General features: G+C 36.6%; 4 protein-coding genes across 4 annotated transcripts; 2 read left to right on the plus strand and 2 right to left on the minus strand.

The window, feature by feature from the left end:
- The first annotated feature begins 560 nt into the window (after window positions 1-560).
- LOC113712554 (uncharacterized) lies at window positions 561-4,217 on the plus strand. Its single transcript, XM_027236033.2, has 5 exons — window positions 561-1,444; window positions 2,042-2,503; window positions 2,664-3,041; window positions 3,120-3,187; window positions 3,695-4,217. Exons 1-5 carry the CDS (start codon window positions 776-778, stop codon window positions 3,900-3,902), a joined length of 1,785 nt encoding a protein of 594 aa, XP_027091834.1. The 5' UTR covers window positions 561-775; the 3' UTR covers window positions 3,903-4,217.
- Window positions 4,218-7,333: 3,116 nt separating this feature from the next.
- LOC140015099 (protein FAR1-RELATED SEQUENCE 12-like) lies at window positions 7,334-7,639 on the plus strand. Its single transcript, XM_072066983.1, has one exon. It carries the CDS (start codon window positions 7,334-7,336, stop codon window positions 7,637-7,639), a length of 306 nt encoding a protein of 101 aa, XP_071923084.1.
- Window positions 7,640-12,377: 4,738 nt separating this feature from the next.
- On the minus strand, window positions 12,378-16,005 carry LOC140014920 (uncharacterized). Its single transcript, XM_072066610.1, has 3 exons — window positions 14,872-16,005; window positions 13,949-14,583; window positions 12,378-12,740 (listed from the first exon to the last, which is right to left on the minus strand). The coding sequence occupies exons 2-3, from the start codon at window positions 14,424-14,426 to the stop codon at window positions 12,580-12,582; spliced, it is 639 nt and encodes a 212-aa protein (XP_071922711.1). The 5' UTR covers window positions 14,427-14,583; window positions 14,872-16,005; the 3' UTR covers window positions 12,378-12,579.
- Window positions 15,083-15,388, minus strand: LOC140015100 (protein FAR1-RELATED SEQUENCE 12-like). The gene has a single exon (XM_072066984.1). The coding sequence runs from the start codon at window positions 15,386-15,388 to the stop codon at window positions 15,083-15,085; it is 306 nt and encodes a 101-aa protein (XP_071923085.1).
- Window positions 16,006-18,261: the final 2,256 nt, after the last annotated feature.

Genomic DNA, 18,261 nt, shown 5'->3' on the forward strand with positions numbered 1-18,261 from the left:
ATCGTATATCTAATAATGATAATGTATACACTAACAATGTATATAAGATCAATTTAAGAAAAAAATCATCCAAAATTGTCAGCTTAGTCTTCCCCTCAAATTACACTAGGTATAACCCAAGCTGGAATCTATTTTTACCACATAGGCTAGTGGAATTCTACATTACATTTCATTTATTAAAAATCACTCACTAATCAAGTAGTATTAATCATCATACAAAACTTGACTAATACCACTCGTAATAAAAAAAAAAATCCTAATAGGTATTCTTTTACCAAAATTATTAAGAATTACAAAAAGATCCTTAATCCCAAATTCCAACCTTGTACATTTCATTTATTGAAAAACACTCACTAATCAAGTGGTATTAATTATCATAAAAAAAACTTGATAATACTACTTGTAATAAAAAAATAAAACCCAAAAAGATATTTCTTTTACCAAAATTATTAAGAATTACAAAAAGATTCTTAATCCCAAATTCCAACCCTTCTTCAACCCTACTACTTACTACTTAGTAGTAGAATCACACCACAACACGGTCACACACTAGTGACACTACCCAAAATCACTCCAAAACCCCTGCTTCTTCCCGCTCTCTTCTCTTCTCTCTCCAAACCAACCCCCCAACTCAGTCACCCAAAACACAACAAACACACAAGCACCCCAAGAACAGTGGAAACCACTGTATTTACACGCACAACACACACTAAAACTACATATTTTACAGGGAAGAAAAAAAAATTAGTGGGTTTGTGAGATATGCAACAGAGGGATGCAGAAAATCTTGAGGAGCCCTTGTTTAGGTATTATTGGAAGCCCCCCAATTTCATCCCTTCATAATTCTCCTTTTTATATAGGGTTTTACAAAAACCCTTTTCTCAAAAACATCCCAGTTCGAAAAATTACGCTAATGCCCTCTACAGCCACCGGTTTCCACCTCCGCGGCGCCACCAGTACTAGGGCTCTCAGCCACCCAGCCGCCGCTGCTGGTAGAAGTAAAGCCCCTCTTCCGCCTTCCACGGCTAGAACCCTGAATGTTCCCCTGTTGGGTAATGGGTGTGGGCTTTGTAAATGTTCGGTTGAGGGTGGTGGGGGAAGTGTTGGGCTGGTGAGGGCTTGGGTGGTGTTAAAGGAGAATTCGAGATGTGGGAACCGGAAGGCGTGGTTTGGGACGGTGGCTGTGGCGGAGAAGGATGGGGGTGCTGTGGTGGAGAGTGGTGAAAAGGGTTTGGAGGCACCGGCGGAAGCTGCTGGTCAGGTGAGGGTTCAGAGGAAGCAGAGGACGGCTGCTGGTGGAGGAAGTGGTGGTGGTGGTGGGCTGCCGTCGCCAGGGAGTCCCGATTTGTTGAGTATTCCGGGGGTTGGACCGAGGAATTTGAGGAAGCTGGTGGAGAAGGGTTTTGATGGTGTTGCTAAGCTTAAGCAGCTGTATAGAGATAAGGTTTTTTCTTTTTTAATAAAATGCTTTTACATCTACCTTTTTTTAATTTGCTTTGTCCTATCGTCTGGAATGTGGTGTTAATAGCTGTATAGAAACCATAATTAGTGTTGTTTCTTTTGTTCACGTCTTATTCATGAGCAATTTTTAAATGCTTATGCAATCATTTATATTGACTTGTGAATGAAAAGGAGGAAAATGGAAGAACTGGATATATCTGAGAAATGTTTTAAGGGGGCAGTAATTGAAGGAAAGTTATTAGGCATGTTATTAATATTTGTTTTCTCAGGGCTTGCTCGAAACAGTGGTTCTGTTCATGTTGGTTGTACTTTTGTCTGGAAACCTGAGCATATAAGTGTTACAGAAACTCTATGTAGTGTTTTCTTTAATGACAGTGGATGAAGTTTATAATTGCATACAGGAACACCATTTTATGTTGATTACATGAATGAAAGGGAATAAAATGGAGGGACATTTTATCAAAAAGAAACAGTTTAAGTAAATTATGGGTTGTATTTGAGGGAAGTTAAGGAAGCTTTTATTCTGCTTAGAGTGTAGGATGTGAATTCTGTCTTTAACTTGATTTTGATTGTCATACAGTTTTGTGGGAAATCCAGTCAAACAATGGTTGAGTACTTACAAAGTTCAGTGGGGATCATCCATAGAAACCATGCTGAAAGCATAACCACATACATTAAGGAGAGTGTGGATGAAGAGTTAAAGGATGATGACACTGAAGTTAAGCTAGCCCCAAAAAAGCGTTTAACATTTTGTGTTGAAGGGAATATTAGTGTTGGGAAGACAACGTTCCTGCACAGAATAGCTCATGAAACGCTTGAGCTCAGGGACCTTGTGGAGATTGTTCCTGAACCCATTGATAAGTGGCAGAATGTTGGGCCAGATCACTTCAATATATTGGACGCATTTTATGCTGAGCCACACAGGTATGCCTATACTTTCCAGAACTACGTGTTTGTCACTAGAGTTATGCAGGAGAGAGAATCTTCTGGTGGTATCAAGCCTCTCAGATTGATGGAAAGAAGTGTTTTCAGTGATAGAATGGTGGGTATTCTCTTCTTAAGTAATTCATGTTTTATTAGTGTTTAAGCTTGTTAACTATAAGCTTCTACTTGCATTTTTTAATTGGTATTGTGGACACTGGATTTGAAAGGATATGAAACTTAATGAGGTTTAACAAGTTTTATTCATCCTCTTGGTTTAGGTGTTTGTCAGAGCCGTTCATGAAGCAAAATGGATGAATGAGATGGAAATTAGCATTTATGACTCATGGTTTGATCCTGTTGTTTCTTGTTTGCCTGGGCTTATCCCCGATGGGTTCATCTACCTTAGGGCAAGCCCTGATACTTGCCACAAAAGAATGTTGTTACGTAAAAGAGAAGAGGAAGGTGGGGTCTCTCTAGATTACTTGCGCGACTTGCATGAAAAGCACGAGAGTTGGCTTTTCCCATTCCAAAGTGGAAATCATGGTGTGCTTTCTGTTAGTGAGATTCCCCAGCGGTTTGACTCTTCTCTACCTCCAGATATTAGAGACCGTGTGTTTCATTTGGAAGGTGATCATATGCACTCAAGCATTCAGAAGGTAACTTTCTTCAGACTTTATTCTTTTCGATAAATATGATGTTTGCATTTCTTACTTGGATCTGTTGGCAATGAACAGATTCCAGCTCTGGTCCTTGATTGTGAGCCAAACATTGATTTTAGCAAAGATGTCGAAGCAAAGAGGCAGTATGTTCCATGTTCCCTCTCTGTTTAGTAATTATTTTGGGCTGTTTATTTGCTGTTGACAATCACTATCTGCCAGAATGTGTTGATATTCACTAAGAAATGCTTAGTCTTGAAATACAGTTTGTACTGGCCATTTTATGTGTTGATTTTATCTGAAGTCTACAGTTTGTGCTTAGCAGACTTTTCTGGTTTTCACCATGATGACAACTTGTTTGACACAGATGCTAGAGAAAGAAAAATGAATCTTACAAGTTTGAGTGTTTCTTGCCTTTTTTGTTATTTGAGGTCTTAGTTTTGGAATTTTGCATTTTTGTGGTTTCGTTTTTGATACTTCCTCTTGCTCTTTTAGTTTCTAATATTTCTTGTTCTTGCTTCTTAATAGATGCAATTGATGCTTTTATCCTTTATTTCCCTTTTTGTGCTTTAGCGTGCATCTTATATTTCCTTATTTCCTGGTTGTGTGATCATTCAATTTCATCTGCCTTATGTGATCTATGCTGTACACAGTTACGCACGTCAAGTTGCAGAGTTCTTTGAATTTGTGAAGAAAGGGAAAGAAGATTCACCCGTCAGTGAAGATGCATCGAAGGGTAATCAGCCACAGGTATTGCTGCCTCATCAAAGAGGATTATGGGTACCAGATGGAAAGTATTTCCCTGAGTCACCACTGAAGTCCTTGGATTTCAGAAAAGCAATGCCATTAACGTCTCCATAGTGAACTTGTTTGACCTTGGTGATTTTAGTAGGGTTTCTGTCTTTCAACCGTCTCAAAGACTGTATGTAGTTCCTGTGCTTGTAAAAAGATGAATTAACCCCTAAAACTTCAGCGGTTAGAGTTTGTAGAGCTAGTTGGGAGGCTAGTGGATGCTTGTAGTATGCTTTTAGGGTCCGTTTGTTTCAGGTGAAAATGTTTTCCAGGAAAATATTTTCCTAATTTCCCGTGTTTGGTTGCACAAAAGTTACTGAAAACATTTTCCTATGTAAAATATTTTCACTCATCTTATGGAAAACAACTTTCCTTTCAAACTTACTGAAGTTGTTTTCCGAAATACATGCATCCCGTCTGTAGTATGTTCCAAACTTACTGAAAATATCTTGTAGTATGTTCTCTTTTTTTTTTTAGTGTAAACATGAGGACTCGAACCCAAGACCTCTTCCTTACACTCCCTCCCCCGTATCACCCAACCATCCCCCTAGTATATTCAAAATAAAAAAAACACCTCATCCTGCTCATCCTATGCTAGTAATTAATTATGTATAATAGGGATATTCTTTTCTAGAGAAACTTTCAACAGTGAGAGTGCAAGATATATGTCACAATAAGCATTGCATGTGATTGATATTTGACACTAAATGGCCAGCAATTTGTTTATTATTTAAGGAGATATTTTTTATTCATATATACATTTCTTTAAGATTTTTTAAAGTTAAACAATGAGATAAATTTTTTTATTTTGCATGGGAAGAAATATGTAGTTATAATGTGTAGAAACTAAAGATAGAGATAAAAGTGAAAATATTTTAAAAGTTAAACAAACATCAGAAAAATGAAGTAAGAAAATATTTTCAATAAGCTAACCAAACACCTGAAAATGATAAAAGGAAAATGATTTTCATGGAAAATTACTTCCACGAAAAATATTTTCTCAAGAAAAACATTTTACTTTCAACCAAACATACCCTTAATGTAGATTCATTTCTTGTGAAGGTGAAAATGTTCTTGAATTATTGCTTTTTATGTATGAGAATCAGAGACGGTCTCAATGTCATTTCCAGTCACCTGCATTTCTGCATTTGAATTATTGCTTTTTACGGACGAATTGGCTTTTTAAAAGCCTTAATATCTGCATCTGGATCTACTCAAAATCTCGATATTTTCTTGAGAGTAAAATGAGAAATTATAAAGGAAAGAGGAAAATTTAAAATTAAAAGAATTGAAAGGTTAAAAAAATTATATTTTAAGAAAGTGATATAAATAATTTTTTAATTACTTAAAGAGAAGATAGATTTCTACAATTTTTTTTTTAATTTCAATCATTAAGGTGAAAATTTTTGTGAAAAAGAGGAAGAATTAAATAAAGAAGGAAGAGAAAAAGAAATAAAAGAAAGGAAAACAAGGTAAATGAAAAATCAAAATAATGCAAGGGTAATTTTGTTTTAAAGGGGTTAAGTGAGCAAAATTAAAGATTAGAGGGTAAACTAAAAAATGAGGTATTCTTTAAGGGGATAAAATGTGATTAACCCTAAAGAAAATTGTATGCATTTTTTTTTTTAATGTAAGTGGGAGGATTTGAATTCGGCATCTCTCACTTATACTCTTTCTTTCGAACCACCAGTCCATTCTTCTTCCAAATCATATGCGTTTATCAAATTAGATGTTACAACTTGTATAATAAATTGTATATTGAATATCTTGTATTATAATGAATTGTAGTCCAACGGTTGATAGAGGGATACGGGGCAGGAGCGGTCGTCCTGACGACCGCTCCTGAACGGTCCTCTCACAAGCAAAAACATGAGGAGAAAAATGATCCACGTCAAGAAGGCTTAAGAAGGGGCAAAAACGACGCCGTTCCAAATTAAAAAATTTGGGCTTCCAAACGGAATCAGACGGAGCAAACGGTAGAGTTGAAATTTTGAAAAGCAAATTGAAATTTTGAATTAGCCGCACAAAACGAAATTGAGGGAAGAGGCTTGGCGTACTCCGTCTGAAGATAGGGAGCTCAGTTTTCTTTTTTCAGAAACCTCGTATCTCAGTTTTCTTTCTTAGAAAACTGTAGCACAAAATTCACAGAGCTGAAGGAAGAGGCTTGGCGTGCTCCGTCTGAAGATAGGGAGTTGACAGAAAACTCTTATCTTAGTTTTCTTTTCTCAGAAAACTCGACACAATTTCCGTCCGAGAGTGTTACCGAGAAACTGAGAAGAGACTTTGGTGACTGGGTCAGCAAATGTTGTATCCATTTTAAATGCTTACAAGGCTTGCAGGAAGGTAGAAGCAAACAGAGGAAATTCAACATGTCATAAAACACCAGATTCTGTCCTTCAACTTAATAGCAGAAGCAGCTGCACTCTCTGAATTTGGTGAAATGTAGAGTGTATTAGCAGACGAAGGTAACGTGACTGAACCATATAACTAACTGTGGCCAATTATTTGTCATCCAAATGCACATCTGTTAAATGAAAGATGAAATTAGATTCACTGAAGACATCATATGAAGATGATAGAAGAATAGTAAAATTGTACCGTATCTGTGTGTGTGTGTGAGCATTTAGCTTTTCAGTGATGAACTATAATGAGATAGTAGTCATCGGAAGACCCAGGGGTATGTATTGAAATCAAGCGGAATTAGTGAAAGATGAGAGAAATAAAGTCACATTTAACAAGTGAACGAATGTACATCCTGTTGTAAATTAGTTACAGGTTATAGGTACTGTATTACAATTGATATGAATCATTGTGCATCTAATAGTTGGTCCATACTCATGACACAATCTTAGTTTGCCCTTCTCTCCTGACCATGCAGTGTGTATATAATGGAGGTGCAGAATTAAATGAGGTAAAACAGAGGAAAAGACCGACCTATGTGAATAATAAATGGGTGTACCTGGTGTTGTAAGTAAATTACATGATATAATAAATATATTACAATGAGTAGAAAATGCTTATTTGGCCCTCAAAATATAGAAATAGTAAAAAATACGGAGTTGGCTTAGGCGGTTGTCATTGACGAATGACATAAGGTCCAGTGAACAAAGTACCTAGAACCTAAATATAATCATCCGAGTGGATGTACATACAGTTAAAATATACTTACAACATGTGACCAACACATTACAATATGTATAACTTATTGTACACGGAGTTGTATTTGTACATACATAATATCGTTGTCTTAGAGTATAATAGGATTTGGTGTACGAGTATTTGTACAATATTAATCATATCGATGAACGTAATAATAGGATTTGGTATACGAATAATGTGTGTAACATAACACATTATGAATGGTAATATACATTTATGTTGTCGTTTATGTACATACCATTCATGAACTGCTGCAAATTAAGGTGTTTGATGCATAATTAGTAGGAGCAGAAGTAACGGATTGTAACAAATTGGTAGAAGATAGGACCCCTGAATTAGAAATGGAGTTCAATAGTGAAGAGGATGCGCACAAGTTTTACAACAACTATGCCTTTAAAACGGATTTTAATGTATGCAAAGACTATCTAAATAAAGACAAAGACGGTGTGACGACGTCTAGGAGATATAGTTACTGCAAGGAAGGTGTAAAACGCAAGTACGAAGGTGATGTGATGCCAAAAAGGACACGAGCGCCGACGAAAACAGGGTGTGGAACTAAAATGGTTATTGTGTTGCTTAGAGAGATAATGAAGTACCGTGTACATGACCTTATCTTAGAACATAACCATGAGTTGCACATTGCTTAATGTTCGCACATGATGCCATTACAAAGAAAAGTGAGTGAGGCTCAAGGATTCCAAGTTGAAACAAGCGAGGATGCTGAGATTTCATTGAAACAGAGCCATGAGCTTATGGGAAAGGAGGCAGGTGGGATGAAAAATGTGGGATATACTCGGGAAGACCTGAAACGATATCTTCTTACTCGATGGGAAAGGAGTTTGAAATATGGAGAAGCAGGTAACATGCTGAATTATTTTCAAGAGCAAACACTCTAGAATCCATCCTTTTTTCATGCCGTACAGCTGAATTGTGAAGGGCAGATATTTAATATCTTTTGGCCTGATGTAGGAATGTTAATTGATTACAACTTTTTTGGAGACGTAGTCACATTCGACACAACCTACAAAATAAATAAAGAATACCTCCCACTTGGAGTGTTTGTGGGTTTTAACCAACATAGGCGAATTGTGATATTCGGTGCTGCCCTTATGTGTGATGAGACTATAGATTCTTTCAAATAGGTATTTGGTACATTTCTAGAAGTAATGTGCGGAAAGCGTCCAAATACCATATTAACCGATCAAGATCACGCCATGGCAGCCGCTCTTTCAGTTGTCATGCCAGAAACATTTCACGGTCTATATACGTTTCACATAAGGCGTAATTTTATGAAATATCTTGGCAATCATTACAAGAAAAATAGTGATATTCCATACATGTTTGGTGCCTGCATGTATGAGTTTGAAGAAGTGGAACAGTTCAATAGGGTGTGGGAGGCGATGGTGAAAAAATACAATCTTGAAAATAATAAATGGCTTTTCGAGTTGTATCGAATTCGTGATGAGTGGGCAAGGTGTATGATGAAAGAAAGATAGACCGCGGGAATGCAAAGCACCCAATTTAGCGAAAGCCTAAATGTAGCAATTAAAAATCATTTGAAACTGGATCATGATCTTGTGCAGTTCTTTAGACATTTCAATCGAGTGATTGATGATAAGAGACATAATGAACTCATCGCAGATTATGAAATGAGGCAAAAGCTCCCTATGGTTGGGTTGAGGCAAACACCTGTGCTTGTACATGCAGCAGAGACGTATTCACCCACCGTATTTGTTGCATTCCAAAATGAATATGGCGAGTCAACAGCTATGGTTATATTGAGACAACAAGATGCAGGGATGTTTGTAGAGTTTGCGGTCATGAGATATGATGGAGGATCTGAAAGAATAGTGGTATTCAATCGGAATGATCTAAGTGTACATTGTAGTTGCAAAAAATACGAGAATGAAGGAATTTTGTGTGGACACTCATTGAAGGTGTTTGATACCGTAGGCATAAAGACAATTCCTTTTGAATACGTTAAGAGACGATGGACAAGAAGAGCTCGAGCTGGAGACTGTTTTGATCGGTAAGGACGGGAAATTATAGCTGATCCAAAAGCAATCATTTCAACTAGTTATCGGGAGCTCGCTCCAGCCATGATTAAGGTCGCAACTCGAACAGCAATGTCGGAGGACACCAGTAAAATAGCAATCACTGTCACATCCGATTTGGCAAAGAGAGTTGAACTCTTCCTCTCAGAAAGCGAAGAGCAACCTTTGCAAAATCAAAAAAATCTGAATGTCGAGAAATAGGATAAAATTGAAATTGTAAATGAAATGAGGGAGGCAGTAGTCGCAAGAGGCATTAAAAAATGAGGTGGTGGGAAGAAAATTAGAATGATGCGAAGTTGGGTTGATAAATTTGACAGAGTAAAAAGAAAATCTAGACTGTCAAGGACTACACAGACTACGGTATGGATCAAATTTTGGTACTAGGGGAACATTTATGCTAAAACTAAGTTATCGTTATACTATTAACTAAAGTTTAGGTACCATTAATTATGAAATAATATTATTGCCGTGTCAATACTGTAGGTCTCAGAATCGGAGCCGACATCTGTTTCATTTGAGGAATACATGTTTATGGGATGCTGTTCATCTACTGATTCTGTTTCGATTAGTATAAAATGGACATGACTGTTGCTTTTATTTAGATGTTTCTAACAGCATAAATAGTTACATTGATGTTACATTGTGTGACAATGTTGTTATGGCCGTCATCCCTTCTGATATACCTATTTTATTTGTCTTATACAATGAATTGGCCCATACGAAACTCGTAGACCCATTCAATGAGTCAGACAGTGAATGGCCCTCCAAACGCTGTTGCTCCTGATATCGATGAAAGTGAAACGGTATGCATATATTTAGTAGTTAAAATAAAGACCTTCTTATTCGTGTAGTAGAACTATCTTTTTTTCTTTAATTGTAATTGTGGGCACCCGAACGTTGTCAAATCATGCAAATTATGTAGTTAACGTCTGTTCGCTTTAATAACATATTATTTTTTATTATGCGAACCTCCACCGTTTGACTAATCAGGGGCCTCCTGCAAGTGTCCCTACAGAATGGATGCATCCCAAATTATCTATTTTTTTCAACCATAACGCCGTCAGAGATATTTTAATGGTCTGATATATCATTTTTGTTATAATGTCTAGTCTAATTTAACGTTATAAGTGAGCAATATAGGCACTGGTAATGATTTGTGGACAGCCAATTACTTATACTACGTAATGTAAGAGGAGCGTGCGGCAATTTCAACACACTGTGATGTTGATGCATATCATGTATTTGCACCATCACCGCAGGTGACAAACTTTTATCATTAAAGCACATGTTTATGTAATATTGTTAATTGGAGACTTGGATATCGTATATCATTAATTGTATGTTTCATTAATAATATTTGCTGATTTGCCATCGTTTCGCATTTCAGGGAGGAAATAACACTCAGGGATTGCAACTACGCGTTGATGTGGCCTCTCCCGAGAATGAGATTGATGAATGATGTGTAACTATACTTTTTGAACGAGACATTAAGTGGCTGTTCCAACCTGAAAATTCTGCATATGTATGTTACAAGCAATTAATAATCTGTTACAACTTATTGACGAGGTTGTACAGGCACCATTGATGTACGAGGATCTTTGTATTACAAGGATGAGTATTACGGATAGTATCACAAGCTTATATCAGTAGGTATTACTCCTTCAGTATAGAAATGAAGTTACAATTGATGGCTCGGCTTGGTTCCCATTGACCACATAATAAGTAACAGTTTCGTAGAAGAACATGATATTTCGTTGGAACTAATTTGAAAATAGGGTAACTAATATTTAAAATACAACAAATTTTGATTACGCGATGTACATTTTGAGTTACAACCAGTTATGTATATTTTACAAATCATTACAACTAATGAATTTGCAATTGACAGTTTTTCGGATATCTAGTTAAAACTAGTGATATTATAATTAGAAATTCCCTGATATTACAACTAGTGATACTACAACTAGTTAATATCCGATGAACATTTCCTCTTTTCTTGTATGTGCTATTGCCCTCGGTACAAACAATAAGTCCTCCCCCCAACACATAAAATTTCTTAGACACTTTAGTAAGTATCTAATAAGAACATAGAGATGGCCGATTTGAACCCCAAAACAATTGATGTAGCGAGATCTTCTCGAACATTTCATTAAATTAGCGAGATCTTCCTGAACATCATGCAATCTACTGGCTGTTCTTTGGCACCCAAGAATTTGATTTCTGTGTGAACCCTCTATTGATGACACTGCAATTGAAGTTAGAGGAGGATTGAAGAATACTAATAACAAATTTCAGGCACGGGTTCATTGTTACCCTTCAGTAGAATAAAATGGAAAGTGTGAAGAATAAAACGAAAAAATTTTTCTCTAACTGGGATATAATACTGCAACCACGCCCTTTTACAGTGCGCAGGACCCTCACAATGTGCTAAAATATGCCTAGACAACGCATTCCAGGCCAAACAATTTTGTCATGGCAGTAGAAACTGTAGAGTTCGATGTATGCCATTGAACTATGTCAAATCTGTTCAGACAATAAAACAAATTATGCAGATTTTGTAATGAAATGACCTGTGCACCAATATTTAGAGTCACGTGTATAAAGAGTTACACATCAGTGACCTGTACGTTTCACTATGTACGGATTGTATTACAACCAGTTAGGTGTGTGTTACAATTCATTATAACCAATGAATTTGCAATCAGCAGCTTTTCGTCTGCTGTATTTAAAACTGAATAATATTCCAACTAGATATTCCCCGATGTTACAACTAGTGATAATACAACTAGTTAATATTGGATTAACCTTTCCTCTTCTCTTGTTTGTGCTATTACCCTTCAGATAAGCTGGCAGATAAGCTGGCATCAGACAGCTTATTGAATTTTTCCATTTTTAAAATTCCTTCCTGCAACCAATAACATGGACGAGTATGAGCAGTGTAAAAGACATCAGTAATAGTGCGTTGGCTCGTAATACCAATTTAGATATGATGCTGACAAAATTTAGCACATAATAGGATACAGTCCAAATTTCAAACTCACAACTGCTAGAGGTTCAACGATGTAGCATTCAAACTTCATACTTTTGGTAGTTTTTCCACCCCAATTCATGAGAAGGGCAAACATGTCAACCACCTAATCAATATCTAATGGTTTCCAAAACATGTAATTGACTGTTACAATTGCGTTTACGTATCACTAATCAATCAATAAATTGACGCTCAAATTTTTTTAATAAACATAATAAACTACTGACCCGATTCGATACATGCATGCCATTTTCGAGTGTCTTCAAGTCAAGCCGTGTCAGTGAGAATTGAAACATTTGAATAAGTATGTCCCTATCAAATCCGAGCCACAATTGAACGATTTACTAATAAAAAATAATCGTACTCCAAAAAACGGACATGTAATAATGAAGTCAATTCTCATCCATTTTCATACTATTTTCCTGGGCCATCTTACAATGAACCACATGCGTACTTATCGAAGAAAATGGCTCACAAGATCGAATTAATAGTTTTGTCAAGAATCTTACTTGGGATTTTTGTTGGGGTCCCATGCATATGCAACCACATTTTTATCGTACATGCTTACTGTCACAGGTGCAGGTAGAATGAACTCCGCTGACCGCAGAACGATGCTCTTCTTTGTTGCACGTGTAGACTTGTGCTTCATCTCAACGTCAGGACCTCCTAAAAAATAAAGAACATGCATTTCACATACAATTTATCTGTTGTTGTGTAACAAATTGTAAAGCATTTTGTAACAGTATTCAAACACAATGTAACTAACAGTCTAGAAACATCAATCGATTAATTTTCAAACTCACTGTAACTGTCCCAATAACTATTTTGTAACGCCCTTCAAACACACTGTAACTAACACTCTTCAAACAGTTTTGTATTAATTTTCAAACACACTATAACTTCCCAATAACTATTTTGTAACAACCTACAATCACACTGTAACATGTAATCATCAAACATGGAGTTTTGTATTAGTTTTCACATTCTAACTTCCCAATGAAGTATTTTGTAACAACTTTCAATAACATTTAACTTTCTAATAACTATTTTGTAGCAACCTACAAACACTTCGTAACTAACAGTTTACGAATATGGAGTTCTGTACTAATTTGCAAACTATACCTTCCCAAATAACTATTTTGTAACAATTTTTGAACATACTGTAACTTCCCAATAACTATTTTGTAACAACCGACAAACACTTCGTAACCAATAGTCTTCAAATATGGAGTTTTGTATTAATTTTCAAACTGCAACTTCTCAAATAACTATTTTGTAACAGTCTTTGAACGCACTATAACTTTCCAATAACTATTTTGTAACAACCTACAAACAATTCGTAACTAACAGTCATCATATATGAAGTTTTGTATTAATTTTTAAACTGTAACTTCCCAATAACTAATTTTATAACAAACTATAAACCCACTGTAAACAGTCTTTAAATATGAAGTTTTGTATTAATTTTTAATCTGTAACGTCCCAAGTAATTTTTTTCGTAACAATCTTTAAACACACTGTAACTTCTTAATAACTATTTTATAACAATCTTCAAACACGATGTAACTAACAGTTTTTCAAACACACTGTAACTTCCCAATTGGCTTAACATGACATTAGGCTTATCTGGATGTGGTTGAAATAAAGTCATACTTAATTATTATACTCAATTCAGTTTGTCGTGTCCGTTTTATATGCAGCTGACATTGGTGTGTTATAACACTATGCCTACAAGTTTTGAATGATGACTAGTGACAATTCAGACCCATATACATAGCATCATGATGGTATAAACAGAGTTACCGTGTGTGTATATAGTTGTTACAGTCATGTTATTTGAATTAGAACCTTATGAATATTATAACTGTACCAACCTTTCCACTTTCGACCATATGATCGCAACCTACATGGTGCTTCTAGCGGATGTAGATGTGACGTCGATGCACTAGCGTTCAAAGGTGGTTGCACCGTTGATTGATCTTTTTCGGCAAGTTCTATGACATTTGACCTATATTGCTCATGCTCTTGCTCTTGAAGGTGTATAATGCTTCCTTGCTCAGTTGTTGTCATGGTGGCCCCTTGTTGCAATCCCTGACTGATGTTATCGGATACGACTGATGAGGTAGGAATTGGATTCTCCATGCCCATTACATCTTTATTCAGCTCTAGGTTTGGAATGGCTTCAATATTTGTCCTCGTATTAGCATCGTCTTCTTCACTCTGCAATGCATTATACTCAACTTCTTCAGACCCTTCCGCATCAAATTCATCAGCATCATCCTCCTCATCGTTGCCCCCTTCTTTGGCAGATTGAAATTCCAGCTCTTCTTCGGTATCAGGACTCTTGTGCATTGTATAGTCCTCCTGTATAGGTTTTTTTTCCTTTGTCCAATGCTTCAGGCCCAGAAGTGGAAGCTTTTGCTCTTGGCTGAGAAGCGAGCATTTCTGCAATCTTTAATATTCTTCGTTGGCTGCTAACAGCAACGTTATACAGCTCATTTAACTCAACCTGCAGTTACATGACGACATTATCAATCCATAAATGACCCACATGCTCTCAAGAATGGAATACAATACATGCATATACAATACTACATTTAAGTGAAAGTTCTTAATTTAATATTTGTACTGCTGGCTTAGATTCTATAACTTTAAATTCTATGGTATTAAATAAAATGGTCAACGCGAACATCAGGCCAAAAGATATTAGTTATCTGCCCTTCACAATTCAGCTGTACGGCATGAAAAAAGGATGGATTCTCGAGTGTTTGCTCTTGAAAATAATTCAGCATGTTACCTGCTTCTCCATATTTCAAACTCCTTTCCCGTCGAGTACGAAGATATCGTTTCAGGTCTTTCCGAGTATATCCCACATTTTCCATCCCACCTGCCTCCTTTCCCATAAGCTCATGGCTCTGTTTCAATGAAATCCCAGCATCCTCGCTTGTTTCAACTTGGAATCCTTGAGCCTCACTCACTTTTCTTTGTAATGGCATCATGTGCGAACATTAAGCAATGTGCAACTCATGGTTATGTTCTAAGATAAGGTCATGTACACGGTACTTCATTATCTCTCTAAGCAACACAATAACCATTTTAGTTCCACACCCTGTTTTCGTCGGCGCTCGTGTCCTTTTTGGCATCACATCACCTTCGTACTTGCGTTTTACACCTTCCTTGCAGTAACTATATCTCCTAGACGTCGTCACACCGTCTTTGTCTTTATTTAGATAGTCTTTGCATACATTAAAATCCGTTTTAAAGGCATAGTTGTTGTAAAACTTGTGCGCATCCTCTTCACTATTGAACTCCATTTCTAATTCAGGGGTCCTATCTTCTACCAATTTGTTACAATCCGTTACTTCTGCTCCTACTAATTATGCATCAAACACCTTAATTTGCAGCAGTTCATGAATGGTATGTACATAAACGACAACATAAATGTATATTACCATTCATAATGTGTTATGTTACACACATTATTCGTATACCAAATCCTATTATTACGTTCATCGATATGATTAATATTGTACAAATACTCGTACACCAAATCCTATTATACTCTAAGACAACGATATTATGTATGTACAAATACAACTCCGTGTACAATAAGTTATACATATTGTAATGTGTTGGTCACATGTTGTAAGTATATTTTAACTGTATGTACATCCACTCGGATGATTATATTTAGGTTCTAGGTACTTTGTTCACTGGACCTTATGTCATTCGTCAATGACAACCGCCTAAGCCAACTCCGTATTTTTTACTATTTCTATATTTTGAGGGCCAAATAAGCATTTTCTACTCATTGTAATATATTTATTACATCATGTAATTTACTTACAACACCAGGTACACCCATTTATTATTCACATAGGTCGGTCTTTTCCTCTGTTTTACCTCATTTAATTCTGCACCTCCATTATATACACACTGCATGGTCAGGAGAGAAGGGCAAACTAAGATTGTGTCATGAGTATGGACCAACTATTAGATGCACAATGATTCATATCAATTGTAATACAGTACCTATAACCTGTAACTAATTTACAACAGGATGTACATTCGTTCACTTGTTAAATGTGACTTTATTTCTCTCATCTTTCACTAATTCCGCTTGATTTCAATACATACCCCTGGGTCTTCCGATGACTACTATCCCATTATAGTTCATCACTGAAAAGCTAAATGCTCACACACACACACACAGATACGGTACAATTTTACTATTCTTCTATCATCTTCATATGATGTCTTCAGTGAATCTAATTTCATCTTTCATTTAACAGATGTGCATTTGGATGACAAATAATTGGCCACAGTTAGTTATATGGTTCAGTCACGTTACCTTCGTCTGCTAATACACTCTACATTTCACCAAATTCAGAGAGTGCAGCTGCTTCTGCTATTAAGTTGAAGGACAGAATCTGGTGTTTTATGACATGTTGAATTTCCTCTGTTTGCTTCTACCTTCCTGCAAGCCTTGTAAGCATTTAAAATGGATACAACATTTGCTGACCCAGTCACCAAAGTCTCTTCTCAGTTTCTCGGTAACACTCTCGGACGGAAATTGTGTCGAGTTTTCTGAGAAAAGAAAACTAAGATAAGAGTTTTCTGTCAACTCCCTATCTTCAGACGGAGCACGCCAAGCCTCTTCCTTCAGCTCTGTGAATTTTGTGCTACAGTTTTCTAAGAAAGAAAACTGAGATACGAGGTTTCTGAAAAAAGAAAACTGAGCTCCCTATCTTCAGACGGAGTACGCCAAGCCTCTTCCCTCAATTTCGTTTTGTGCGGCTAATTCAAAATTTCAATTTGCTTTTCAAAATTTCAACTCTACCGTTTGCTCCGTCTGATTCCGTTTGGAAGCCCAAATTTTTTAATTTGGAACGGCGTCGTTTTTGCCCCTTCTTAAGCCTTCTTGACGTGGATCATTTTTCTCCTCATGTTTTTGCTTGTGAGAGGACCGTTCAGGAGCGGTCGGCCTGACGACCGCTCCTGCCCCGTATCCTTGATGGAGGTTCTCCACATGAATACCTTAATTAATTAATTAATTATTTTTTTTGTGTTTTTGGTCGTGAACTTAATTAAATGTACATCAAACTACAACCACAGGTACTCAATGGATGTACTAACGCGTCTTTTTGTCCGAAGGTACTAACACCCATCCGAACAAATGCTCTTGACTGGATTTGATTTTCAGTAGCAGAACAATTATCTATTCTTGTTTTTATCTGTTTTTGTTTTTAAAAAATTTAATTTTGGACGTCCATGATCAAGTCAAATTAACGGTTGAGGATTCGTAATATGACTATAGAAGGTAACTAAATGAGGATTTTTATTGGAGACCGAATATGTCTTAAAAGTATTATCCCAAGCCAATAATTGACTCTTAACAATGCAATTGTTTTGCCTCTTGTCTTGGATCTTCAAGTGCTATCATTGGTAACAGAGTTCAGCAATTACTCTTAAGGGCTAAAATTCCTTTATTTCCGCTTTTAGAGCTTAAATGCTCTCATTTGTAATTGTTGAGTTGTAAACTTGTTAAGACACTGAAGTTAAGCTAGCCCCAAAAAAGCGTTTAACATTTTGTGTTGAAGGGAATATTAGTGTTGGGAAGACAACGTTCCTGCACAGAATAGCTCATGAAACGCTTGAGCTCAGGGACCTTGTGGAGATTGTTCCTGAACCCATTGATAAGTGGCAGAATGTTGGGCCAGATCACTTAAATAATTTCATCTGCCTTATGTGATCTATGCTGTACTCAGTTACGCACGTCAAGTTGCAGAGTTCTTTGAATTTGTGAAGAAAGGGAAAGAAGATTCACCCGTCAGTGAAGATGCATCGAAGGGTAATCAGCCACAGGTATTGCTGCCTCATCAAAGAGGATTATGGGTACCAGATGGAAAGTATTTCCCTGAGTCACCACTGAAGTCCTTGGATTTCAGAAAAGCAATGCCATTAACGTCTCCATAGTGAACTTGTTTGACCTTGGTGATTTTAGTAGGGTTTCTGTCTTTCAACCGTCTCAAAGACTGTATGTAGTTCCTGTGCTTGTAAAAAGATGAATTAACCCCTAAAACTTCAGCGGTTAGAGTTTGTAGAGCTAGTTGGGAGGCTAGTGGATGCTTGTAGTATGCTTTTAATGTAGATTCATTTCTTGTGAAGGTGAAAATGTTCTTGAATT

Source organism: Coffea arabica, chromosome 10e (genome assembly GCF_036785885.1).
Source record: "Coffea arabica cultivar ET-39 chromosome 10e, Coffea Arabica ET-39 HiFi, whole genome shotgun sequence".
Classification (NCBI taxonomy): domain Eukaryota; kingdom Viridiplantae; phylum Streptophyta; class Magnoliopsida; order Gentianales; family Rubiaceae; genus Coffea; species Coffea arabica.

Bases quoted from the DNA above. Each gene is read 5' to 3' on its own strand.
- LOC140015100 (XM_072066984.1), bottom strand. From the start codon at position 15,388: ATGGAGTTCAATAGTGAAGAGGATGCGCACAAGTTTTACAACAACTAT.
- LOC113712554 (XM_027236033.2), top strand. From the start codon at position 776: ATGCAGAAAATCTTGAGGAGCCCTTGTTTAGGTATTATTGGAAGCCCC. The intron at 1,445-2,041 runs GTTTTTTCTTTT...ATTGTCATACAG, and splicing joins AGCAGCTGTATAGAGATAAG to TTTTGTGGGAAATCCAGTCA. The intron at 2,504-2,663 runs GTGGGTATTCTC...CTCTTGGTTTAG, and splicing joins GTGTTTTCAGTGATAGAATG to GTGTTTGTCAGAGCCGTTCA.
- LOC140014920 (XM_072066610.1), bottom strand. From the start codon at position 14,426: ATGCACAAGAGTCCTGATACCGAAGAAGAGCTGGAATTTCAATCTGCC. The intron at 12,741-13,948 runs GTTGGTACAGTT...TTTATTTTTTAG, and splicing joins ATATGGTCGAAAGTGGAAAG to GAGGTCCTGACGTTGAGATG.
- LOC140015099 (XM_072066983.1), top strand. From the start codon at position 7,334: ATGGAGTTCAATAGTGAAGAGGATGCGCACAAGTTTTACAACAACTAT.